Consider the following 20,021-nt stretch of genomic DNA (forward strand, 5'->3'; position numbering starts at 1 on the left):
TGTCGTAAAAGTCCTTTATTAGAACAGCAAACATGACACTTGTCTTTAGTACAGCAGCTGTATGCGGCTACCATCGCGGGACGGTGGGAACTACATGTCACAAGTCACTGGGAGTCTAATAAGCACCATGAACATCACCAAGAACTGGAGTGACGGCTGAGAAACGAGTCCAGAGTGACCCGGCCACTGAGGCTCCCACGGGATGACCCGGCGTTGGCCCGCAACGCGGCTCTCCGGTAGCGCCGAGAAACCGAGCGGCGTCGATGAACGAGATAGCACCCAGTCAATAAATTAGGTAAACGTAACGCGGGAGCGACAAGGTGACGAAGGAGAGCAGGCCGGAGGGAGGGGACGCCGAGGGGAAGGGGCGCCTATGTACACCGCGTCGTCCCGCCGGCCCCGGCGCGCCGCCTCGCCCGCCACCCCCTTCCCTCCCGCGGGGACCCTCGCTGCGCAATGACTTCTCCTGCGAAAGAAAGGACACTATCAGGTAGTATTTAAGGCTATTTCTTTTTTTTCATACGGCAACTATAAAAAAATAAACGCTAATCTCCGAAGAGCCGAGCGAGGGCTCCCCGGCGTATGGCTGTGGCGTTTGCTGGCACTGTTTCGCAGGGAGCCGGCGGGCGGGCGGCCGCGGATCCGAGACCAACGTCTACCAATGGGGCTGCGGGTGCTCTGCGAGAAAGGCCACGGGGAAGGAAAGCCTGCAAAGCAACGTGACCGGCGTGGGCAGAAGCGTGCCTGTCGCGGGGTCCCCCCCGCATCCCTCCGCGGCCGCTCGGCACGGAGCCTCCCTCCGCCGGCAGCGTCTCGCTCCGCGGCCGTCGGCCCGTTTCCAGCCGCGGCGGCGGCAGGGCACGGGCTGAGCATGGCGTGACGGGGGAACTAAAAGCTCAAATGAAACTGCCCCCGCCTCCCCCCTAAAAACCCCAAATCAAATAAATAAAACCAAACCTAAAAGCGGACATAGAGTAATATCTCAGGCTACCTAGGTACTTCATCAGCCAAAAGAGCTAAACAGCAAAGCGTACACACATAGGACAGCGCTGGAGGTGCTGGAGGGTGGAGGACGGACTGCCAAGAGCCAGGTTCTTCTTTCCCTTTTTGTTTCCCCTGGTCTCCAGTTACCAGCTGAGCACAGATCTTCCAGCTCGGCAGCAGGCCTCTTCCCGACGGAGCAAACGGGCTGGCCGAGCTCGTGCCGGGGAGCAGCGGCCGGCCCCGCGAGCGTCCTCACTGCATGGCCGACCTGGACGTGTAGAACTCGGGGACGGGCAGACCGGTGTGCAGCGTCACCTGCAACGAGAGCCGGGTCAGCGGGCGCCGTGCCGCACAGCTCCACCACCACGGGGGACTGCTGGCACGAGCTCGTGGCCCGAACCGAGATCCCTGCCCCGAATGTACCCAGCTGGCTGCAAACAGCCCCAACAGCTGGCTGCAGCTGGACCCAACAGCTGGCTGGGAGAGGACCTGGTAGCAGTTGTTATGCAGACACCACGGGCAGAGGATAGTATGAAGGACAGCAAAGCTGTTTGATGCAGGAGCCCTCTGCGATGCCTCTGGGTCGTGCCCTACGTCTTCCTCGTAACGGGGAGCGATTCGGCACAGACTTTGGCCAGCGCTCCTGCAAACGCTCACCGAGCAGCTGCGCACGCCCGATGCTGTCCCCTCCCCAAACGCTTCCAACCAAGGGGAAAGCACAACTCCTTCTGTTGAATAGCAGCATTTTCCCCTTCAGATTCGAATGTATAGAAAACTGTCTAAAATGCAATTATTTCCATCTTAATTAGAGTCATTTTAATTACTCATACACCTTTGAAGAAGGAGGATCATGGATGACTTGGGTGTATTAGCAGCCTTTTATCAGCATCCCGCAGGACTTGCCTATTGTCTGGGGATTTCGAGCGCTGTCCGGCCTATTGAACTGTCAGAAAGCAGAGGGGCTCTATAAGTGCACTTATCTCTTCGGGTTATATAGAGAATTGTGGTCGAAATTAAACCCGTCAAGGAGCAGGACATTTTTACCGTACTGAATTAATACACCAAGCTCTAGTAGCAGTGCAAGCAAGATGGGCTCCTTTATGTTTTCTAATTAAACGGGGGGGAAGGGCATGCTTTCGGTCACGGTTTCCAAGCGTATCTGCCATAGGGAGGAGTGACCATTGAAGGCCTGAGGACGATGAGCCCCGTGGGAGGAAGGACAGCCTGGTGCGTACGGCCAGCTGCTGGGCTCGGACCATGTTGCCCGTGCAATGCTGGACGTGTCGCACATCTGCCAGCCCCTCCCCGAGCCAGGGCGGCCTCATCCTGCTGCAAGGATGGAGGGGGATGCAGCGTGATTTACTGTGCTGCAACGCTGGCGGGGAGCTCGGGAGAAAGGCAGCAGCCCTTTTCTCTCTCCAGCTCGAGGAAAGGAGATGTAGGGCCCTGAAGTCATCCGTTACGGGCAGTCTCACCCAGCATCTCCAAGGATGGGCCTGGGCACTTGGGTACCAAAGCCAGGCACAGTGAACACGAGGGACTCTTTGGGGTAGATGATAGCAGGGAAGAGATTAGTGACAAGAACAGAAAACTGAAAGATGAAAACACCAGATAGGCTCAGAGAGCCAGCACTTGGTGATGCTCTGGAGAGCTGAGTGCTTGGCAGAAAGGGAAAGAAGATGGGTCTGGACCTCCCCAGCGAAAACCAGCCTTTACGAGATGCCCTGCTCCCTGATAATGCTCATGTCTGGGTCCTAGGAGAGATAGAGAGCCATAAGTGTCCTTGGGGAGAGTATCAGAAAAGAGAGTTGTCATGAATTCATGGAGTGGGGAGCTTGGAAAGCGCAAGACTTACACCCTAAACTACCAGAGAGGCTCTAAAACCGAGACATGCCTTTGTGCAGCAGCTGCTTCCTCCGGCTCCCTGCCGGTTTCTCCATCAGGGCTGATAAAGCACAGGGATTCTTCCAGCCCCATTTGTGTGATGGGGTTTGACAACTCTTTCTTCTGATACTACCCCCAAGGAGCACGGCGTCAACACTGGTTGCAGCAATGGCAGTGTCAGAGGAAGAGTGTGCTTCAGAGATAGGAGTGTGCCAGCAAGATCAGATGTAGCAAACGCTGCTGCGGTCAAGCCGCTTCCTCCACCCTGCATGGTCAAAGCACATACCTGCACGTTCCTGTTCAGGCTGACAGCTGGGAAAAAGAGGCCTTCCAGGTTCTCAAACGCAACAGGCCCTTGCTGGTCCTCATTGATGGAGAACGTCAAGGTCCTCCTGGTCAAATCGAGGAGCACTCCCACCGTGGCGCCTTTCGTTATCCCACCCTCGGTTCTGCAAGGGCAAGAAGAAAATGAGGGCATCTCTGTGGCTTAATGTCCACCATGCTCCCTGCTCAGCGTTCAGGCCAGGGCCCCTAGCAGAGCACAGACTTATCTCACACTGCCACAGCTCCGTTCCTAGGACAACCTGCTGGGTGCACGTGGCCTGTACAGTACTGTCATCTAGGGAGGAACCGGCCAGTCTGCAGCCCCTGTGTGTCTGTCAGGTTCCCCATGTCTGAGGGCAGCATTTCATGGTTATTGCATGCTCAGCTGAGTTGCGTGGGAGAAGATGGGCTCAGAAGAAGACGGGGTCCTCCGTCACTGCAAAACTGCAGTCAACAAGGTGGAAAGAGGAGTCCGCGGGAGCTCATCTCGTTGAGAACAGAGCAGAAATCATCCAATTTGGGAGCAGCACAAGAATCACATTTTTCTGACAGTGGGAACCTCTGCATGAGTAGCTCCAGGACTAACACAGGGCTCTGGTGTCCCATAAAACATCCCTCTGACTCTACAGCCACCTCCTCTTAAAGGCTGATGATGCTGAACCTCACACTTCACCTCGGTGCCGAGTCATGACCTGAACCCATCGCAGCCACACTTGCCAGCCCCTGGGGGTAGGAAGCACCTTGTGCAAGGACCTGTTATGTCTCTGCGCTGAGCTTTAGATACCAGCTGGACTGACTGGTGGCTAGGGGAGTTTTTCTAGCTCTGTAGCTAATCTTCATGGAGAGCAGGGAACACGAGGGAGGATAAAACTGTCAGGCTGCTACAGTCTGGTGGGGGACAGGGTCGATAGAAAGGCTGAGGAGTTAGAACAAGCAGTCCCTGACACTGCAGGGTATCTGGGAGAAAAGCTATGAAGGCGAGAGCAGAGACTCTGGATGACACTGGCCCCAACACTAACAGACATTTTGGAGTGTGAAGACCCCATGGCGTGCTGCTGGCTGCTCCTCAGCCTGGTCTGGATAAAGGCAAAAGGACCTTTCCCTGGAAGCCTTCTGCAGAGGCTCTCTCTGCTTGCAACCACACATCCCTGAGGGCAAAGCTCTCCACCAGAGCATCAACACAACTGGAGGGAAGCAGGTGGGCCTGGCAACGGACCTGCAGGGCCCACTTCGAAACCTGCAGGCTCCAGCAGGGAATGGCCCCTGAGGCTGAAGAACGATGCTAGCGGGCCCTACCCAAGCTACCACACACTTTAAAGCCCCCGGATCCACTGGCCCATGGGGAAAGCGAATGCTAGCTGTGGCACAAGGATAAATGCGCACAACATTTTCCCGTTGCACACATTATAAGGCTTTGGGTGTTAACTGGAGGGGAGCGTCACACACACTGGTGCAGTGCATGCCCAGCGAAGGGTCAGCATGACAACAGGTCACAGTAGCAAGGAAGAAAGAGTGGGAGCAGGGCACAACCAGGGAGGCAGGGACTGTCCTGCGTGTCGGGCAAGGGCACATACTGTAGGAAGGGTGACGAGGAGCTAGTTCACCCCTCCCATGTGTGCCCTGGGAAAGCCAGGGTCTCTTCTATGAGGGCTGAGTTTGGGCTGTGGTCTCTAGGAGGAAGACCCCGTTGCAGACGGCGTACCTGTTGGTGTGCGAATTGTTGTGCATGAACCAGCTCCGGTTATTGTCCACGTACATGGCCCAGGCCTTGTCGTCCTTGCCCAGCATGGCATCCTTCAGGACATCAACGCGCGCCACGCCAAAGGCCGGGTCAGGGTGGTTATCGTAACGATCGATCGACAGCTCCCAGTAATGGAGCCCTTTGGAAAAGCCCGTTTTGCCCAGCACAACCCTGTCATCATAGCTGTTGCAGGTGACAGTCAGGTTGTCATTAGAAAAGATGATGTCAGCATGTGCAGAGGCAGGATCAAAAGAAAACCAAGCAACTGGAATACACAAACAACATCAGGTTAGTCTGGCGGGCACGCAAACTTCAGCAACCAAGCCACACGGACCGGACAAGAAACAGCACATGCTCCATGCAGGGCCAACACTTAGCTCCAAGCTGCAGCTGTGGCCGGGACTGCTTATCACCAAGTACGTCAGCAAGAAGAAGCGCTTCTTCAGCGGCAACTACGCATGGGAGAGGGCTCCTTGCTCCCAAGGGGAATCCGCAAGGTGGGATCACTTACGGAAAATCTGGGCAGCTTGAGGGTGCGCAGCTGCAGCCTGCCAGCGTGGCTGAGCGGTTACGGCCAGGGCTGGGACTCAGCCGAGCTTTATTCTTGCTGCTCTCCCACTGTCTGTCTGCAGGGAAGTCACGACGAGGCCCGCGGCCCCCTCCCGCCGTCTGTCTGTCCCAGCTAGCTAGCCTCCACGAGCTTTACAATCTCTTAAAATTTGGCCCCAGCAGAAGGAGACTCGCGACCCTGGTCAGGTCTCCGGGTCCTAGCATAATGTAAATGTTAATACTGACTCTTATGCCTTAAGGTTACTCATGTGAGCAATGGTTTGGAGCCAGTGTGGGGAGGGGGACTGAAGATCAGCAGATAAACTGTGCGTGTGCATTTGAGGGCTCACAGCTCAAGGAATCAAAAGCACATAGACAGGTCTACATTTACGGAGACAGTACGCAACACCGAGGAACCTCCCTATGGAGCAACCGGCCACACGTAATGCAAGATCTAGCTCATAGGAACGCCGGAAAACACTCGAGAACCTCCGCGACCCAACACAGCTGCTGGTTTAAATGCACGGGACTCGGCTACTGGCAATCTGACAGACACAGTGTCATATCCTTGACAACACAGAGGCACAGGGTTTCACAAGCCACTATCCAAGTTTCACAGGTGGTTGTCTCCAGTGGTCAGTGAAATGCGAACTGACATATCCACAAAATACTCTCATGCCTGCAACGGTAAGTACGCCTTGAAAAATAAAACACTGGTGAGATTTATTCATCGATTTATTGGCTCGTTTCACAAGACAGCTCACATGCACTCGGATGCCCCGCTTTTGTAACTCAACAGAAGTGACTCCGTACCTGCCACCATTTTTTTAATGTCAACTGTTGTCATTCCAGCGAGAGGCATGCAGGAAAGAAAACACGAAGTAAAGTTGGCATTCAGTAAAAGAAGGAATCAGAAATAATGTTTGCTTGCCTGCTTCTCCAGTGAGCGCGTGGGTCTTTTCGTATTTTGCAAACACTGACGTTTGTGGCGAGACGGACTCACGATGGACCCGCGCTGCGAGCGGCACGCGCGTTACACTGCACGGCGTGTAACGTGAGCAGCCTGAGGAACAGAGCGTGCTGTGGTATTTAAAGGGGTCCAGGAGGAATGAATGGGCCTGATTTTGCAGGCTGCTGAGCACTGCTTCTCCAGGAGAAGGCAGAAGGAAACGCAAGTTTTCTCAGCTTGCAATAATGAGGTCAAGAGTCTGAATCAGAGAGACATGCATCTACCAGGAGCGCTCCAATTAGCCGCAGAGAGGCTAATCACCTACTTGGCATTTGGCAAATGTTCAAGTGCCCTTACTGAGCTGGAATACACACTGCTCCGAGTGGAAGGATCAGTTCTTAATTACAGAGCCCTTTCCACAGCACTGACTTCAGGCTTCTCTTTAAAACCATAAAGGGGAAAAGCTTAAAATGCCATGACATCACACAGCAGTGACCATTCCTCATTCAAATTTGCCCGCTGCCATGAGGTCAGAGAGTGCCCTGCAAGCAGGCTGTGCGCAGGAGACCTGCTCACTCGCCAAAGAAAAGATACAGATAACAAAAAAAGGATAAGCAACATAGAGTAGGTGCCGCTAAATTGTAATAAATATACTTGCCTAATTGAGAGTAAGGCGTTGCTTGTGTGTCAAAATTGCATCCTATAAAGAGATACTACATTTCACACATCAAAGCTAAGAAACAACAACTATTCTCCTGAAAAACACTCATGAGCATTTAATCATTAACGAAGCATCCAACCAACCACTGGAGGCCTGATTCATTAAAAGCCAAAGAGCACGAAGTGGAGCCACAAATACGACCTGTGATTTTAGGTGCTGACCGTTGGGCTTGTTTAACTATCGGTCTTTCATGGCCAGATCGTATTATAGCCTTCAAGAGCGTGAAATCGGATTTCTATAAGCTCTGGATCCCGTGGCATTGGACTTTCCTCCAGAAAAGAGGCAGGAACTTTTAGCAATGCCAGAATATTTTGGCCACTTGGTGAATATTCTCTAGATTGAACTGAATCACTTAAAACACACTCCTCTGAGCAAAGGGATGGACAAAAGAGGAGCAGCCACCGGTGTCTCATGTGGGATAGGGACCATCTAGTTATTCCGGGCAGTCTGCCCTGCAGCGTTTGGAGGCTGGGCAAGAGAGGAGCAAAGTGGCTACGGCTGATGGTTGTGGTGATTTTAGAGGTGTCCGGCAGGACTAGGTGTGCAGGTGCCCTGCGGCTTCCCTGCACCACCCACACGCCCCAGCGAGCCACTTCCAGGGAGGGGACTCAGGGGAAGTGGACAAACCCAAAGTGCTTCTCTTGCTCTGCCTGGGGTCTCCAGGGGCCAATGCTGACCTCCAGACCCCCGGGAAGAACCGAAGGGCACTGGGTTGTACCCTCAGCTGTGGCTGAAGGATGCGTCGGGGCCCCCTCCCTCCTCTGGAGACTGCACCACATCCTGGCTGCTGGCTGCAAACTTCTCCTGAGAGCTGAAACTGCAGCTGGGGACTGTTACAGGAGTTGGTCCTTGAGAGGAGGAGAGGGGAACGTGAAGCCCCATGTTGGCACTGCATGGAAGACCCGGCCAGGGCATTTGTAAAGGGTGCTATTTTTTAAAGAAACTCCTGAATAGTTTAGTGATTGGTTGCAATCTGACAAAAAAAGCAGGCCTTTTCCCCCCCCGACTTGCTCGCTGCTGAGAGTGCTCTCGTAGCCGCCGTGCTCCCCGCAGCGCAGAGCACCGCTGGCAGGGCACCAAGCGGCACCCGCCGAGGCCGTTTTAATGAATCGCGCCCCGTGCCCCTTCTCCCAGAGTGCTTTTCAAGGTCTCCGTGCTTCGCCGTAATACAAATTCGCCTGACTGCAAAACAGCATGGACACATTGGCAAATTCAAGACCCCCTTTTTCGCCCTGCCCCACCACCCCAGCCCGTGACTGCAAAGATACGTACTCCACATACGAGTATCGCTCAGAGCCATCACAGGCGATCTCGGTACACTGGACACAAAGTAAGAAACGTCCCATAACGAAACAGAGTTCAAGCCATTAGCGCACAGCGGTACAATGAGAAAAAACATGAAAAGCACAAAGAAAATAAAGTTGCTGATAGAGGGCAGTGCCCCGGTTATTCTGGCAACGCTCATGCTGCAGCATTCCTCATTCCGGGTTATGGGATGGAAATAAAACAATCAGGGACCCCCATTCTTCCTGGGCTTACACCAGAGGAAGCCGTGAATTACTCCATTGGAGCCCATGGAGTGGTGTAAATCCAGTGTGGCGGAAGAATCAGGGCCCAGGATCTTTAGCAACGGAAGATGTGCAAAGACTGGTTAGAAAATAGCTCTGAGCGATGTCCCGTGCCTGTCGCTCCTTTGCTGGCTGCCAGCTAGAGTCGCTCATTCTGTCTGTACTGCCTACGTCCCACCGCAGCCTGGGAAGACCAGGCACAAGGAGGCAAGCAAAGCGCTTGTGGCTGCTTCCAGATGATTAAAGTGTCACTGAAGTGGTTTCCTCTGCTCTGCAGCAAACAAGACTTCAATATGACCACGTCTGCTTTTCCAAAAGCTGAGCCCAGTGCTCAAAGCTGAGTGGATGAGAGCTCGCATCTTCAGGGTCTTAAGAAGCTAGACTGCAAACGGTCTGTGCACTGGGTTCTTACAGTCTTAGTTAGACCTTGCTTGCGTCTAGTCTTGTTTCTTAAGAGGTCTGCTAGGTCTAGATTTAATTGAGTGAACCAGTTTCACAGAACGAAATCTCACAGCAGAGGCTGCATTTTCTGGCTGCGTAGGGAAAGCAAACTGTCAAAATGTTCCCACAGATTTCTCCCAGGTAGGGTCTGTTCTTCTGACTGTGTCTAAACATAAGATCAATGCAAACTAGCGATCAGGAATCTGCTCTGCTGGCTGGCTGTGCAAAATAGTTCAGCCACGCCAGCACTACTGCCAAAATGCCAATAAAGATGCGGCCCTGCAAAGAACAGCACTCCCGTAAGGACTTACTGTGCTGCTCGGTCACCCCACGCCTCAGATTGATCGTGCTGGTACATACAGATGAACACACCACGAGAACTACAGCATCAGAAATCCCCTGGCGTCAGGAGCAGGCCACTGACAAACAGAACAAGTTCCCCCTGCCATCCGCATGTCATGGGAAAAACAAACAAAACAGAACAAAACAAACAAATACTTTGGAGATGCCCAGAAGCACAGATCAAGAGGAAATGCCAGAGGTACTCAGCTCACCGGCTGAATTCAGGGACTGTAAAGAAGAATGCAAGCTCAGCTGGTGGGCCGAAGATCTTAGCTCAAAGTAGGATCTCCCCGGAAAGCTGGGTTGTAGATTAAGGGTGGAGGAGAAAGGACTCATTCTACGAAGCTGCAATCTTTCCAAAGGCACTGGAAAAGGGAGGGTCTGTTCTTCTGACTGCGTGTCTAAACGTAAGATCAATGCAAACTAGAGATCAGAAATCAGGTCTGCCGGACGGCTTCACACCGCTCCCGAGACCAGGCTGCACGCCAGAGCACAGGTGCTTTAACGTGCACGGACCCTGCTCTGCTGCAGAGTGCGTGCGGGTAGACGTGCGTCTGGTGCGTGGAGCAGAAGTGTCTGATGCTGTGCAGCCCAGCGACACCGTTGAGGAAAGCCTTGCCTTTGACAGTATCAGCAATAAACACATTTTCATCTTCCACAATACTCCCATGTCATCAAGACAAATTCAATACGCTTTTCCTTAAAATGAGTCCGGCGACTCTTCACAGTAACGAAACGCACCTAAAAAAATTCACAAGTTACCATACACGCTTCCCATTTTTCTTTAATAAAAGCCTCGTACCTTCTTTGTGCACAATAATTACTGGCATAAAGGCTAGATGTGTCATTTTGCTAGTGAGCTGGTAATGCTGCAAAGGTATTGTGCAGGGCCGTGCTAAATCGTATTACCCTACGTATCACCAAGCACCCACCTTACTCAAAGGTTGTTCAGGATGTTGTGTTCTTGGTATCTCTTTGTACCTGTCAAAACACATCTGAGCCTTACAATAAGAATTTAACCCATGTGATTCACAGCAAAATGTCAGACTAGAGGGAACCTCTTGGGTCATGAAATCCAGTCCCCCACTGTCACAGTTACCTCCTGTAACTCCTTCCCTAGCCTTTGTCAAATGGTATTTTAACATGAAAAGGTAGACTCCACCATCCTCCACACATTTAAATCAGATAAACTCCCAGACACTATATTCCCAGCCTTCCTGTCTCTCTTAGCTGTGAATATGGACTGAGCTGGAAATCATGTTAAAACACATAAAAGAAAGTATTTCTTTGCACAGTGGGTTGTAACTCTGCAGCTTATTGCTGCAGGAGGCTGTGGATGCCAGGAGTATCAGTGGGTTCAGAAATGGGTTAGAAACATTACTGCGCAGCAGGTCAATAAACAGAGTTCAGGACTAGGTAGGGATGTGCTCTCTAACATCTAACGAGAGTGAGGGGAACAGACCACAGAGCAGCCAGCCTCACGCGCTCTCCCTAGTGTCTCCTGTTGTCCTCAGCTGAGTGAGGTCAATGGGCTCGACAGACCTCTGGTCCGACCCAGCAGGACGCCTCTTATGTTCCTATTGCTCTTTGCAGTGTGTCTCCCCTTGTGTTGTTAAGCCCTTTCCAAATGACGGTGGTTAACAAGGTCTGGTTGCTGTCGAAGGTCACTCCGCAGGTCTTAGGTGACTAAATTGAGCCCCAGATGAGGGACTGGGTTTTGCACAGCTTGAGAAAGAGCTTGAAAGAAGAGAAAAGCTTCTGGTGCTGGACTAGGCTGGGGAAGGGCTCTCAAACTGTGGTGCCCAAGCTGCTTTGCCACATCTCCATGCGAGGCAGGTGGCAGAAACAGCCGGGAGCTGCTGCTCGAGAGGTTAGCAGAGCCAACCAAGCTTGGGAACCTGAGAGAGGGGGCAGCAGGGACAGGATGTGACAATCCAGGTGTTCCTCCTTTGTTCTTTGCTCCCAAAACCTATCTCACCAAAGGTAGCACCTGAAAACAAGAAGCCAAAACCAGACTTGCCTTGCAACTCTGCAGCCATGCCCAGAGCTGGAGACTCAGAGCAGCTGAGAGCAGGGTGAGGGACTCACAAGCTCTTTCCTCATACCCAAACAACTCTATAGTCAGGATCTCTTTTGGCTTGAGCAGTCAGGCCTTCTCGTATGACGCATGCAATCTACCTCTGACCATGCTTTGGCCTGCCTGGAGAAAGCTGTCACTAGGCTTTGAGGGCCTGTCCCAAGGGCTGCTGAGCCTGGTGACCTTCTGCTCGCTGCGATGGCCCAAGTGGGGCCTTCTAGATGCTGGGGGACATCCGTTCTGAAATGCAGGACCTGGGAAGGGCTGGCAGCTGCTTCTCCCCCAGGTCTAGCTTCTGCTTTCATTTCCTCACCTTTCCTGGGATTTTCCCACCTTCTCCACGAGAACAACCCACCAGAGCATTCAGAACCAGCAGGAAGGGAGGCAGCTCGTGGGCGTGCAGCTCTTCCTCAGTGTGGACTCTCAGTGTGATGGCTGGGGAAGGGCAAGAAGGAACCAGAGGGTTTTGGCAGCAGGGAAGCTGAACCCCTCCACCAGCCAGGTTGCCAGCAGGAGAGCAGATCTGGGACTGGAGAGCAGGCAGGGACAGTCCCCTCCAGGACTGCAGAGCTCCTCTTCTCTGCCTCCATATGGGGTGAGTTTATCCTTCACCCCCAATATCCAGATGCTGGACAGCCCACAGAGAGAGGTGACACTTGAGGGACTCAGAAGCCATCTCAGAAATCTTGTAGAAGAAAGCAGGCCAGGAGCCGGCCCACCTGCAGGCTCTAATGTTATTGCAGTTGGGAGCTCCTGTATCTCCGTTGCTTGTTCTTTGCCAGCATGTGCTGGGTGCTCGTTCCTGGGAGCGGCTGTTGGCATCCCACCACGACCAGCACACCAGAGCCAGGGCCTTCAGCCAGGCCGCTTAGAGGCTGCCACTGCTGCAGCTATAAACGCACCAAGGAACACCTGCTCTGGGGAGGATGAGGACAGGAAAGTGCTGACAGAAAAACAGACTGAGTCCAAAGTCAGCACGAGACTGGCCAGAGGCTGGAAAATCTGGCAGATGAAGAAAGACCAAGAGAGCTGGGACTGTCTAGTCTAGGGAAGAAGAGGCCAAGGGGAGACCTAAGGTCTCCTGGGGGTGAGGGTGGCCATGCAGTGTTGTTACCAGCCAAGCTCTGTAAGCTGCTAGTGCCTTAGGACAGAAAATAACCTGACATCAGCCAGGGAGATGACAAAGTTAAAGGCAAGGGCTATCACCTGCTCCTTGGTGCCCTTTGGCTGGGCAGATAATGAGGATCTTCGTCTCTGGGAAAGCCCAGAGCTGCAGAGAGCCCAGCGTGTGGGAATGGCTCTGTGGCAAAGACCTTCTCCCTGCTGGGAGCCATCTCACCCTTTGCCCTGCTGGTGGCACCAAGCACCTGCTTTTAAAGAGTGAACTGTAATTCCCTCAACTGGAAAATGCAGTTTCCTGTGGGATGAGTAGGAAGAGAGCTGCCATCCTGCATGCTGGGATGGTGCTCTGCAGCTTGCTGTAGGCTTGCGTGCGTGCTGACTTCCCTAGGGACATTCTCATCCATGCTGTTTGGGTCTTGGCTGTTCGGTTGGGCAGGACCACAGAGATATGCCTGCAGTCCCAAGATACAATCTTACATTTTTCTAATCCTTCCTCTCTTCAGATGCTGAGGATTTGTGAGATGTTCCACACTCCTCCATCCTCTGCAGTGCATTTCACTACTCATGGAGGCAAAAGAAAGACTCCAGTTGGCTTCCACAGGGTTTGGATCAGGATCTCATGTGTTAGGACTGGAAGCCAGCTCTTAAATATCACCCTCTATGCAGAGTTTCTCATAACCACTCACAACGGGACAGCCAAGTTCAGAAAGATACTCTCTTCATATCGAGTCTTTCTCTTATTTTGTCTCCTCTTCCTCTCTTACACAAACACTTTGCAGCAAGCTGCAGAGCACAGCTGAAGGGTAAAGCTAAGCCTACTTCAGACAAAACAGCACTTAAAGGCTTGGTGCTGCTATATATTCCGAAAATAAAAGCCTAACCAGACAGCTGTGATGTGCGAGGCGGCTCTATTCAACAAGTCACTCAGATATCTGGAAGCTGCGCACAGATGTAATTTACTTCGCTTTGAGTCCGGAAAGCTCTGACTGCCTCTGAGAGCAGAAAATGCTTCAGGTCTATTTGACTTATACTCCTCCTTTCTTCTGTGCTGAAATAACAAATGTAAAAGCCCATTCAGTAAAAAGACTGAATGCAGCAAACTTTTATTCAATGCACAAAGGAATAATTTTTGTCGTGGGAAGTCCATTTCCTGGCACAGTTCATACACACAGCTCCAAGCACAATCCAGCCTGCTGGGACCATGAAGAGACATCATCTCATGGGTTCCTTCGCATTTGGGAGCTGCATGATAGATGGGCTTGGGATGACAGGAAAAATACCTACTGAGAGGAAAGCAGAGCTGGACAGATCACACAGGGAACCCGTGCAAAGGCCTCATTGGGACTACTTAAAGCCCAACCATTTTTGGTTAGGAAGCTATGCCTCAAATGCAGCTTATGAGACACAAATCTGATGAGAAACCAAAGCTCTGTTATCTCCTGCAGAGGCTTGTGAAGCCAGGTAGTGGAGTCGGTGAGAACTGTTGACCTTCAGGTTTGGGGAGCTGCCCTGGCCATTCCAGAGCAGGGCTGGGCTTGGGTTCTCCAGTTGCTGGAGCTTCAGAGGATGTTGCAGCTTCCTCGAAGCTGGTGCCCAGCCTCGCAAATCCACACACAGCTCCCAGATGGATGTGCTATGGCCTTTGTGGCCTGTGATGTAACTGAGTTTTCAGCAGAGAACCCACTTTTTCTCCTTGCTCAAAGCCACCAGAGGTGCTCTATGGCAAACAGGACCTGCTCTCACCTGCTTTTTGCCCTACCAAAAGCCCCCCAAGTCCTGTTGATTCTCTTCTGACCTCAGACTGTGTCTGCTGGCAACTGCTCAGGGCTCAAGGAGCACGATGTTGTTCTAGAGCCAGCTGTGAGCCTTGGCTCTATGAGCCAGGTCTTGTTATGCTGGTGTCAAACAAAATCGTGACAGAGCTTAGAAAACAGAGAGACTTTAGTCTGGGATTTATGGATAAATTATTCCTCTACATGTAGAGAACTCCTAAGGAAAGATTCTTCTTTTGATGGTAACTTTAAGGGGTGGCAGATGTGCTGGTGTGGAGATGATTCCCTTTTTCACAGCTGAGTTACCCACTGCTTCTAACTCCCTCTTCATTTCCCTGTGCTAGCCTTATGACTTTTGACCTGGATGTCAGAATCGAGCCAATTTTCTGCGATGGATTAAGTGCCTGGTGTGACAGAGGTACTTAAAGTCAGGCGGGGAGACTGCCCCACGGCCTATAACGGGATGTTTGATATTCTGAGTGCCTGTTGGCAGGGGAGTAATCGGCTCTGCTGACAATGCCGGCACGGCTGTTTGTACACCCTGACATCCAAGCATTTCCACAGTCCCTCTGATCTGTATCGTACAATCCAAGGGGCTTAAGGAGACATCATACGGTTATGTCGTAGTGCAGCTGCGCACAACCCTCAGTCAATTAGAAGCAATGTTATCAGTGTTTTTTTTTTTGTTTTAAAGGGAATTAGTAGAGACATCTGAGTTTCCCCGGCTAGTAATACAAGTTAATGTAAATCTCTTGTAAAACCCTGCTGCAACCAAACCTCAAATACCTCTCTGGGATGCCTCTCACTGCACCCACCTTGCTCCTCCCCAGAAAATGTCTTCTGCAAAGAAAAGGGGCGAGAGAGAAATTCTGATATTGCTCAAGGCTCCTGACACAAGCTGTGCTCTTCCCCTCAGTGCTGGCTTTCCTGCCATGATTGCCCAGGTACCAGAGGACCAGCAGAGCGGCTCCCTCTATTGCAGCGCTAAGCTGTGGGTGTGCTGCATGGGCCCCCGGCATGCGTGTGAGCAGTGTCTGAGCGCGCTGGGCTGGGGCCGTTGCAATGCCTTACCCTCGGATGTCTGGAGGACCAGGGTCTTGCTGTATGGGCTGACTCCCGTTTTGTTGAAGGCTTTGACACGTGCGCTATAGGTGCTGTTGAAGTGAAGCCCGTCCACCGTGCACATGGTCTCCTTGCCCACGTACACCTCCTGCAAAGCAAGCACAGGCACGTGTCAGCACCCGGGCCACCGAGTCTCGAGGGGCGAGAATACAGCTCTGCGCGGCTGTGATTCACAGGGTCTGCTGGGCAGTGCTGTCACCACTGCCTCCGCCTGTGAGGACTGCTCCTTTCAGCCATGCTCTGCTATCTGGGGCATATTTATGAACCCTGGATATTGCTAAAGTAGAGCAAAGTGACCCTGTGATTTGTTCCTTGACACTCCTGCCCCAAAAAAACAGTTTCTGTAGGGGAAAGATGTGCTATTCATATTGGACTAAGTCATAAGGCATCAATCCCAGCTGAACTCCCGCTAAATCCCAAAGGAGTTTTGCCAGAATAAGGAATTAGTACAGCCTGAGTCCAGGACCCCAGAAACAACCTTGCAGAAAACAAATTTGCATACTTTCGGGTGGCAGGATCAAAGCATTCCTTGAAAGAAAACAAGATGATTTCACAGAACTGGTGGCGACTCACCAGCACGTCACGCTTCTGCTGCCGTAACCTTGTTCCAATGAACGGAGCTATGACAGCAGAGAGACAGCAGTGAACATGCCTACGGGCTACAGAGCCGATGCTCCAACCCCAGGAGCCGGGATTACCGTGCACACGCCATGGCACTTCCCACTGCGGAAACCCACTCCTGGCGGGAGGAGAGGAGAAAAGACTGGTGCACTGGGGATTGCCCTCACCCTGCCAGGGTGGCTGTGCTGGGCTTTGGTCTCCCCCGCCACACACAGCCTCCTGCTCCCGCACCTCACCAAAACCCACCCGTGTGACCTCTTCTCTGCCTCCGTTTTGCTCTGGCTCCTGCCTAACTGAGTTCTTGTGGCTGAATTCGGGAAATGGGATGTGCTGGTTCTTGTGCCTGCTCTCAGTGGATGTGAACAAGCCAGGATAATTATCAGCAGGTTGTATCCAAGAAAAATCATATTTTAATTGTGTAATTACAGCAATTTAAAAGCCCCCAGGCCTTAAACACCTCTGCTTGCTGGCAGCTGGCAAACTATGAGTCTTTCATGGGGATTAGCATACCTTGCATGAAATACCTAGCAACTTAAAATGATGGGGCTGCAAATGTGTTCTTTGCGTTTGCAAATCACACTGACTGCTGGAAAGATATTTAACAGCAGTGCTCCCATCCCCAAATAAACTTGCCCAAAAAAGGAGCCTGCAGCTTGTCTGCACCCTCAGCTTCCCTGGGCATCCCGGCAGGCAAGCCTCATGTTTACAGGGCAGGAGAAGACTTGCAAAGAGCTTGGGCAACTCTTTGGTCATTTCATGGCAGGGCAATACCTACTTTAGCATCCCCCAGGGTAACCAACCCCCTCGTCCCCGAGTAAGAGCTGAAGGGCTCAGTGCTCGCATCAGGCTCCCAGTATGAGAAACAACACTCAGCTCAGGCCAAATCCTGCACTCAGTAACGATGGGGAACAAAGGGGGGATGCCATACAAAGCACTGGTCCTCCCTAAGTGGGTCTGACTATGGGATTGCATTCCTCAAAGCCCGGTCACCCAGGCAGTCTCTCGAGCCTGCATCCTCTCCGTCTCACTGCAGGCACGGAGCCACCCACCTCCCACAGTGTTGTCTCTCTCCTTGCCCTTGGAGGCTGGGTTCTCGGTTCTGGTGTGTCGGCGCGGCACAGAGTCAGCTGGGATCAGTCTGCGGCTCAGAGAGTTTACCACAGCACCGTGGCCTCACAACAAGCCCTTTCCAGCTGGTGATCTGCGCTGCTGGAGCCTGTTTCCCACTGTAAGCAGCTGCAGCCTACCTCTCCCTGCAAAGTCTTCCAGCTACGGATCTGGAGGTGGAGTTGGCCAAGGTCAGAGCGCCCATAAACCCTTGCTGTCCTCGCAGGAGGCCATGCCAGGGGCACTCGGAGATGGACCTCAGGACATCTCCTCTGCTGATGTCAGTGATGAGGCTGCGATGAGCTAAGATGGGATGGGTGGAGGGAACTGGGGCTGACACTGCATGAGGGCCTTACCGAGAAGGACGCACCTCCTGAAGTGTGGGGCACAGCTGAAGACTTCCCGCAGGCTACTGTAGCCGGGTCACCCTTTGGCATCCTCTGAAGAGCCTCCCACATGTAAAGGTTGGGGAGGGGAAGGAAATTTGGGCTTGAGCCCAGCCCTGTTAGCTATTGCCAAGCACAGGCTTGCACCATCCCCATCAGTGCAGGCCTGGCTCCGCAGCTCCTGAGTCAGGAGCTCTGCCTTGTACCAGGACTGGCTCTCTCGGAGAAGAGGGTGCTCTGAGCACCTACCCTGAACTGGCCGCCGTTCCCGTCATCGAGCTCCAGGATGTAGCCTTCCACCTGCACCGTTGACAACGGGGGCTGCTTCCAGGACAAGGTAGCGCTGTTGTTGTGGGTGCAACACTCTTCTAGCTGCAGGATTGGGGGTGCCGGCACTGGAGAGGAAACTAAACACAAATTAGTGTAACCCTGGCTGCTAGGATCGCAGAGCAGAAGCGAGGAGATTACAGCTATGTGCATGTTTCCTGTGGAGCATGGATGGTATGTTTATTGCCTCAGTGCCAAGCCAACGCTGCAGAAGGAACGTAACTGCGATCTCGTGGGTATGAAGCATAGAGGAAGCAAAAAGGACCCTCCTCAAAACAACTCCACCCGACCCCTGATGCCTGGTGAAGCTGAGATTTCCCCAGAGCTTCTCTGCTTTCTTCCTGTTTTCTTTCTAATACATTATTGAGAAATATGGCAACATAACAACATACTCAGCATATAACTGTCTGACTCCTTCACAAAAGCCAGCCCCGAATCTGTGAAACTCTCCCAGACATACTCTGCGGAGTTGGCTGCAGCAGTATGGGCAGTGTTAGCCCTGAAGTGATGCTTGTCCTTATCTACAACCCACGAAGAAATGCTGCTCTACTTTTGCATTGCACAAATTCATTGCAACAAAATACGTTGATGCCACAGAGACTCGGGCCTTGCAGAATAGGGACTGCATCTGATCTTTCTGCCCATCAGTTACTTAGGGGACATGAAGGACTGTCAGGGCCTTTTCTCCTCAAACTGTTGTATTTGGGCATCTGTGCAACAGCAGCTTGCTCCTGCTCTACAAAGCATGGACAGGTAAGAGCATGACAGGCAAAGGGAACGTCCCACAGCCACTCTCCTAAAACATCTCACCCCGCACAGGGTGCTCATACTCTATCCTCTCTTCCTCACTGTCCACAACCTGTCAAGAGCCAGTGGGAAAGGAGACATGGAGGCTCCAGAGAAGACGTGGAGAATCCACAGGTGCCTGAGAGAGGAAGATGTACTCACTGGTAAAGGCTCACCACCTCCCTCTGTGACACCTCCACATCTTGGGCTGGTTCCTCAGCAGGAATGCCCAGGCCGAGGGGCACTCCGTGGGGTCACTGCGGCTGAGGAGCAAGGTAATTGCTCGGCAGACTCCCCTGCACTGGCAGAGCACTTGCTAAGCAGCACAAAGCCAAGATCTGCAGCCTGGCAGACTGTTTCTCGTCCTCCATGCTAGGCACAGGCGCAAAGAGAGCTCTGCAAGAGTGAACCAGGCGTGTTAAACAGCACCTTTGTCCTGAGCGTGCGACGGTTACTCTGGGCTTCCCAGATGTGTCTAATGCAAAGCAGGAGCAGTGGGATTTTAGGGGCTGTCAGGACTGATGCAGTCAGCTCTCACTGGAGCCAACCGCAAGCTGGGCTGAGCCAGTACTGGCAGCTCTTGCAAAAACCACTCGCAAGAGTGATTTGGCAGAAAGGAGTGGAGAAAGGCATCCTGTTACAGCTAATACAGCGGAAGGGATGCTGCTGGCATCCAACACATGCTGGCAATGCACAAGGGATGCCCTGTACCTATTCCTCTGTTCATTATTGAGGCCTCTAGCATTGTCCTGCCTGCCCCTTGGTGCTGTGACATGTGGGATCAAATGACAACCTTCTGCAAAGTCTGCAAACTCAACATCCAATGTGCACAGCCAGGGTAAAAGGAGAGGACAGGCTATGTCAGCCCTGCCCCACCAGCACAGAGGAAGGCAGGCAGCTAAACTAGCAGCAGATTTGCTCTTATGAACTAAAAATAACCCCCTAGGCTAAATTCAAACAAGGAAGGACAGGAACACTCTAACGCCTCCATAAGCTGTGTGTAAGCAAAATGTGAATCCAGCCCTCACTGGGTTTGGCTCCCCTCACTACCAAAAAGTATTACTGACACTTCAAAATAATGGCCTGGCTAATGACGGGCAATGAAGAGTGCTCCCGGCAGCCGTGCCCAGCGCATCCCTCTCATTGCAGCAAGTACCAATGGGGCCATTATTTGAAGATGCTCATTATCATTGCAGAG

The 20,021-nt window shown here is 52.5% G+C and overlaps 1 protein-coding gene across 5 annotated transcripts in view; it reads right to left on the minus strand.

The window, feature by feature from the left end:
- The window catches only part of TRIM9 (tripartite motif containing 9), a 72,998-nt gene continuing 52,977 nt past the window's right edge, over nucleotides 1–20,021 (minus strand). Inside the window, exons 6-13 of one of the 5 annotated variants that reach the window (XM_026117993.2) lie at nucleotides 17,960–18,105; nucleotides 15,546–15,684; nucleotides 9,716–9,904; nucleotides 7,090–7,131; nucleotides 6,296–6,319; nucleotides 4,895–5,198; nucleotides 3,155–3,317; nucleotides 1–1,299 (exon numbers count right to left, since the gene is read on the minus strand). In XM_026117993.2, coding sequence (XP_025973778.2) covers nucleotides 1,237–1,299; nucleotides 3,155–3,317; nucleotides 4,895–5,198; nucleotides 6,296–6,319; nucleotides 7,090–7,131; nucleotides 9,716–9,904; nucleotides 15,546–15,684; nucleotides 17,960–18,105 — 1,070 coding nt within the window. In that variant the 3' untranslated portion in view covers nucleotides 1–1,236. Of the gene's footprint in view, nucleotides 1,300–3,154; nucleotides 3,318–4,894; nucleotides 5,199–6,295; nucleotides 6,320–7,089; nucleotides 7,132–9,715; nucleotides 9,905–15,545; nucleotides 15,685–17,959; nucleotides 18,118–20,021 lie in introns of all 5 variants that reach the window. The other 4 variants (XM_026118010.2, XM_026118019.2, XM_064511827.1 and 1 more) reach the window with 4 other exon arrangements.

This window comes from Dromaius novaehollandiae, chromosome 5 (assembly GCF_036370855.1).
Source record: "Dromaius novaehollandiae isolate bDroNov1 chromosome 5, bDroNov1.hap1, whole genome shotgun sequence".
NCBI classification, from domain to species: domain Eukaryota; kingdom Metazoa; phylum Chordata; class Aves; order Casuariiformes; family Dromaiidae; genus Dromaius; species Dromaius novaehollandiae.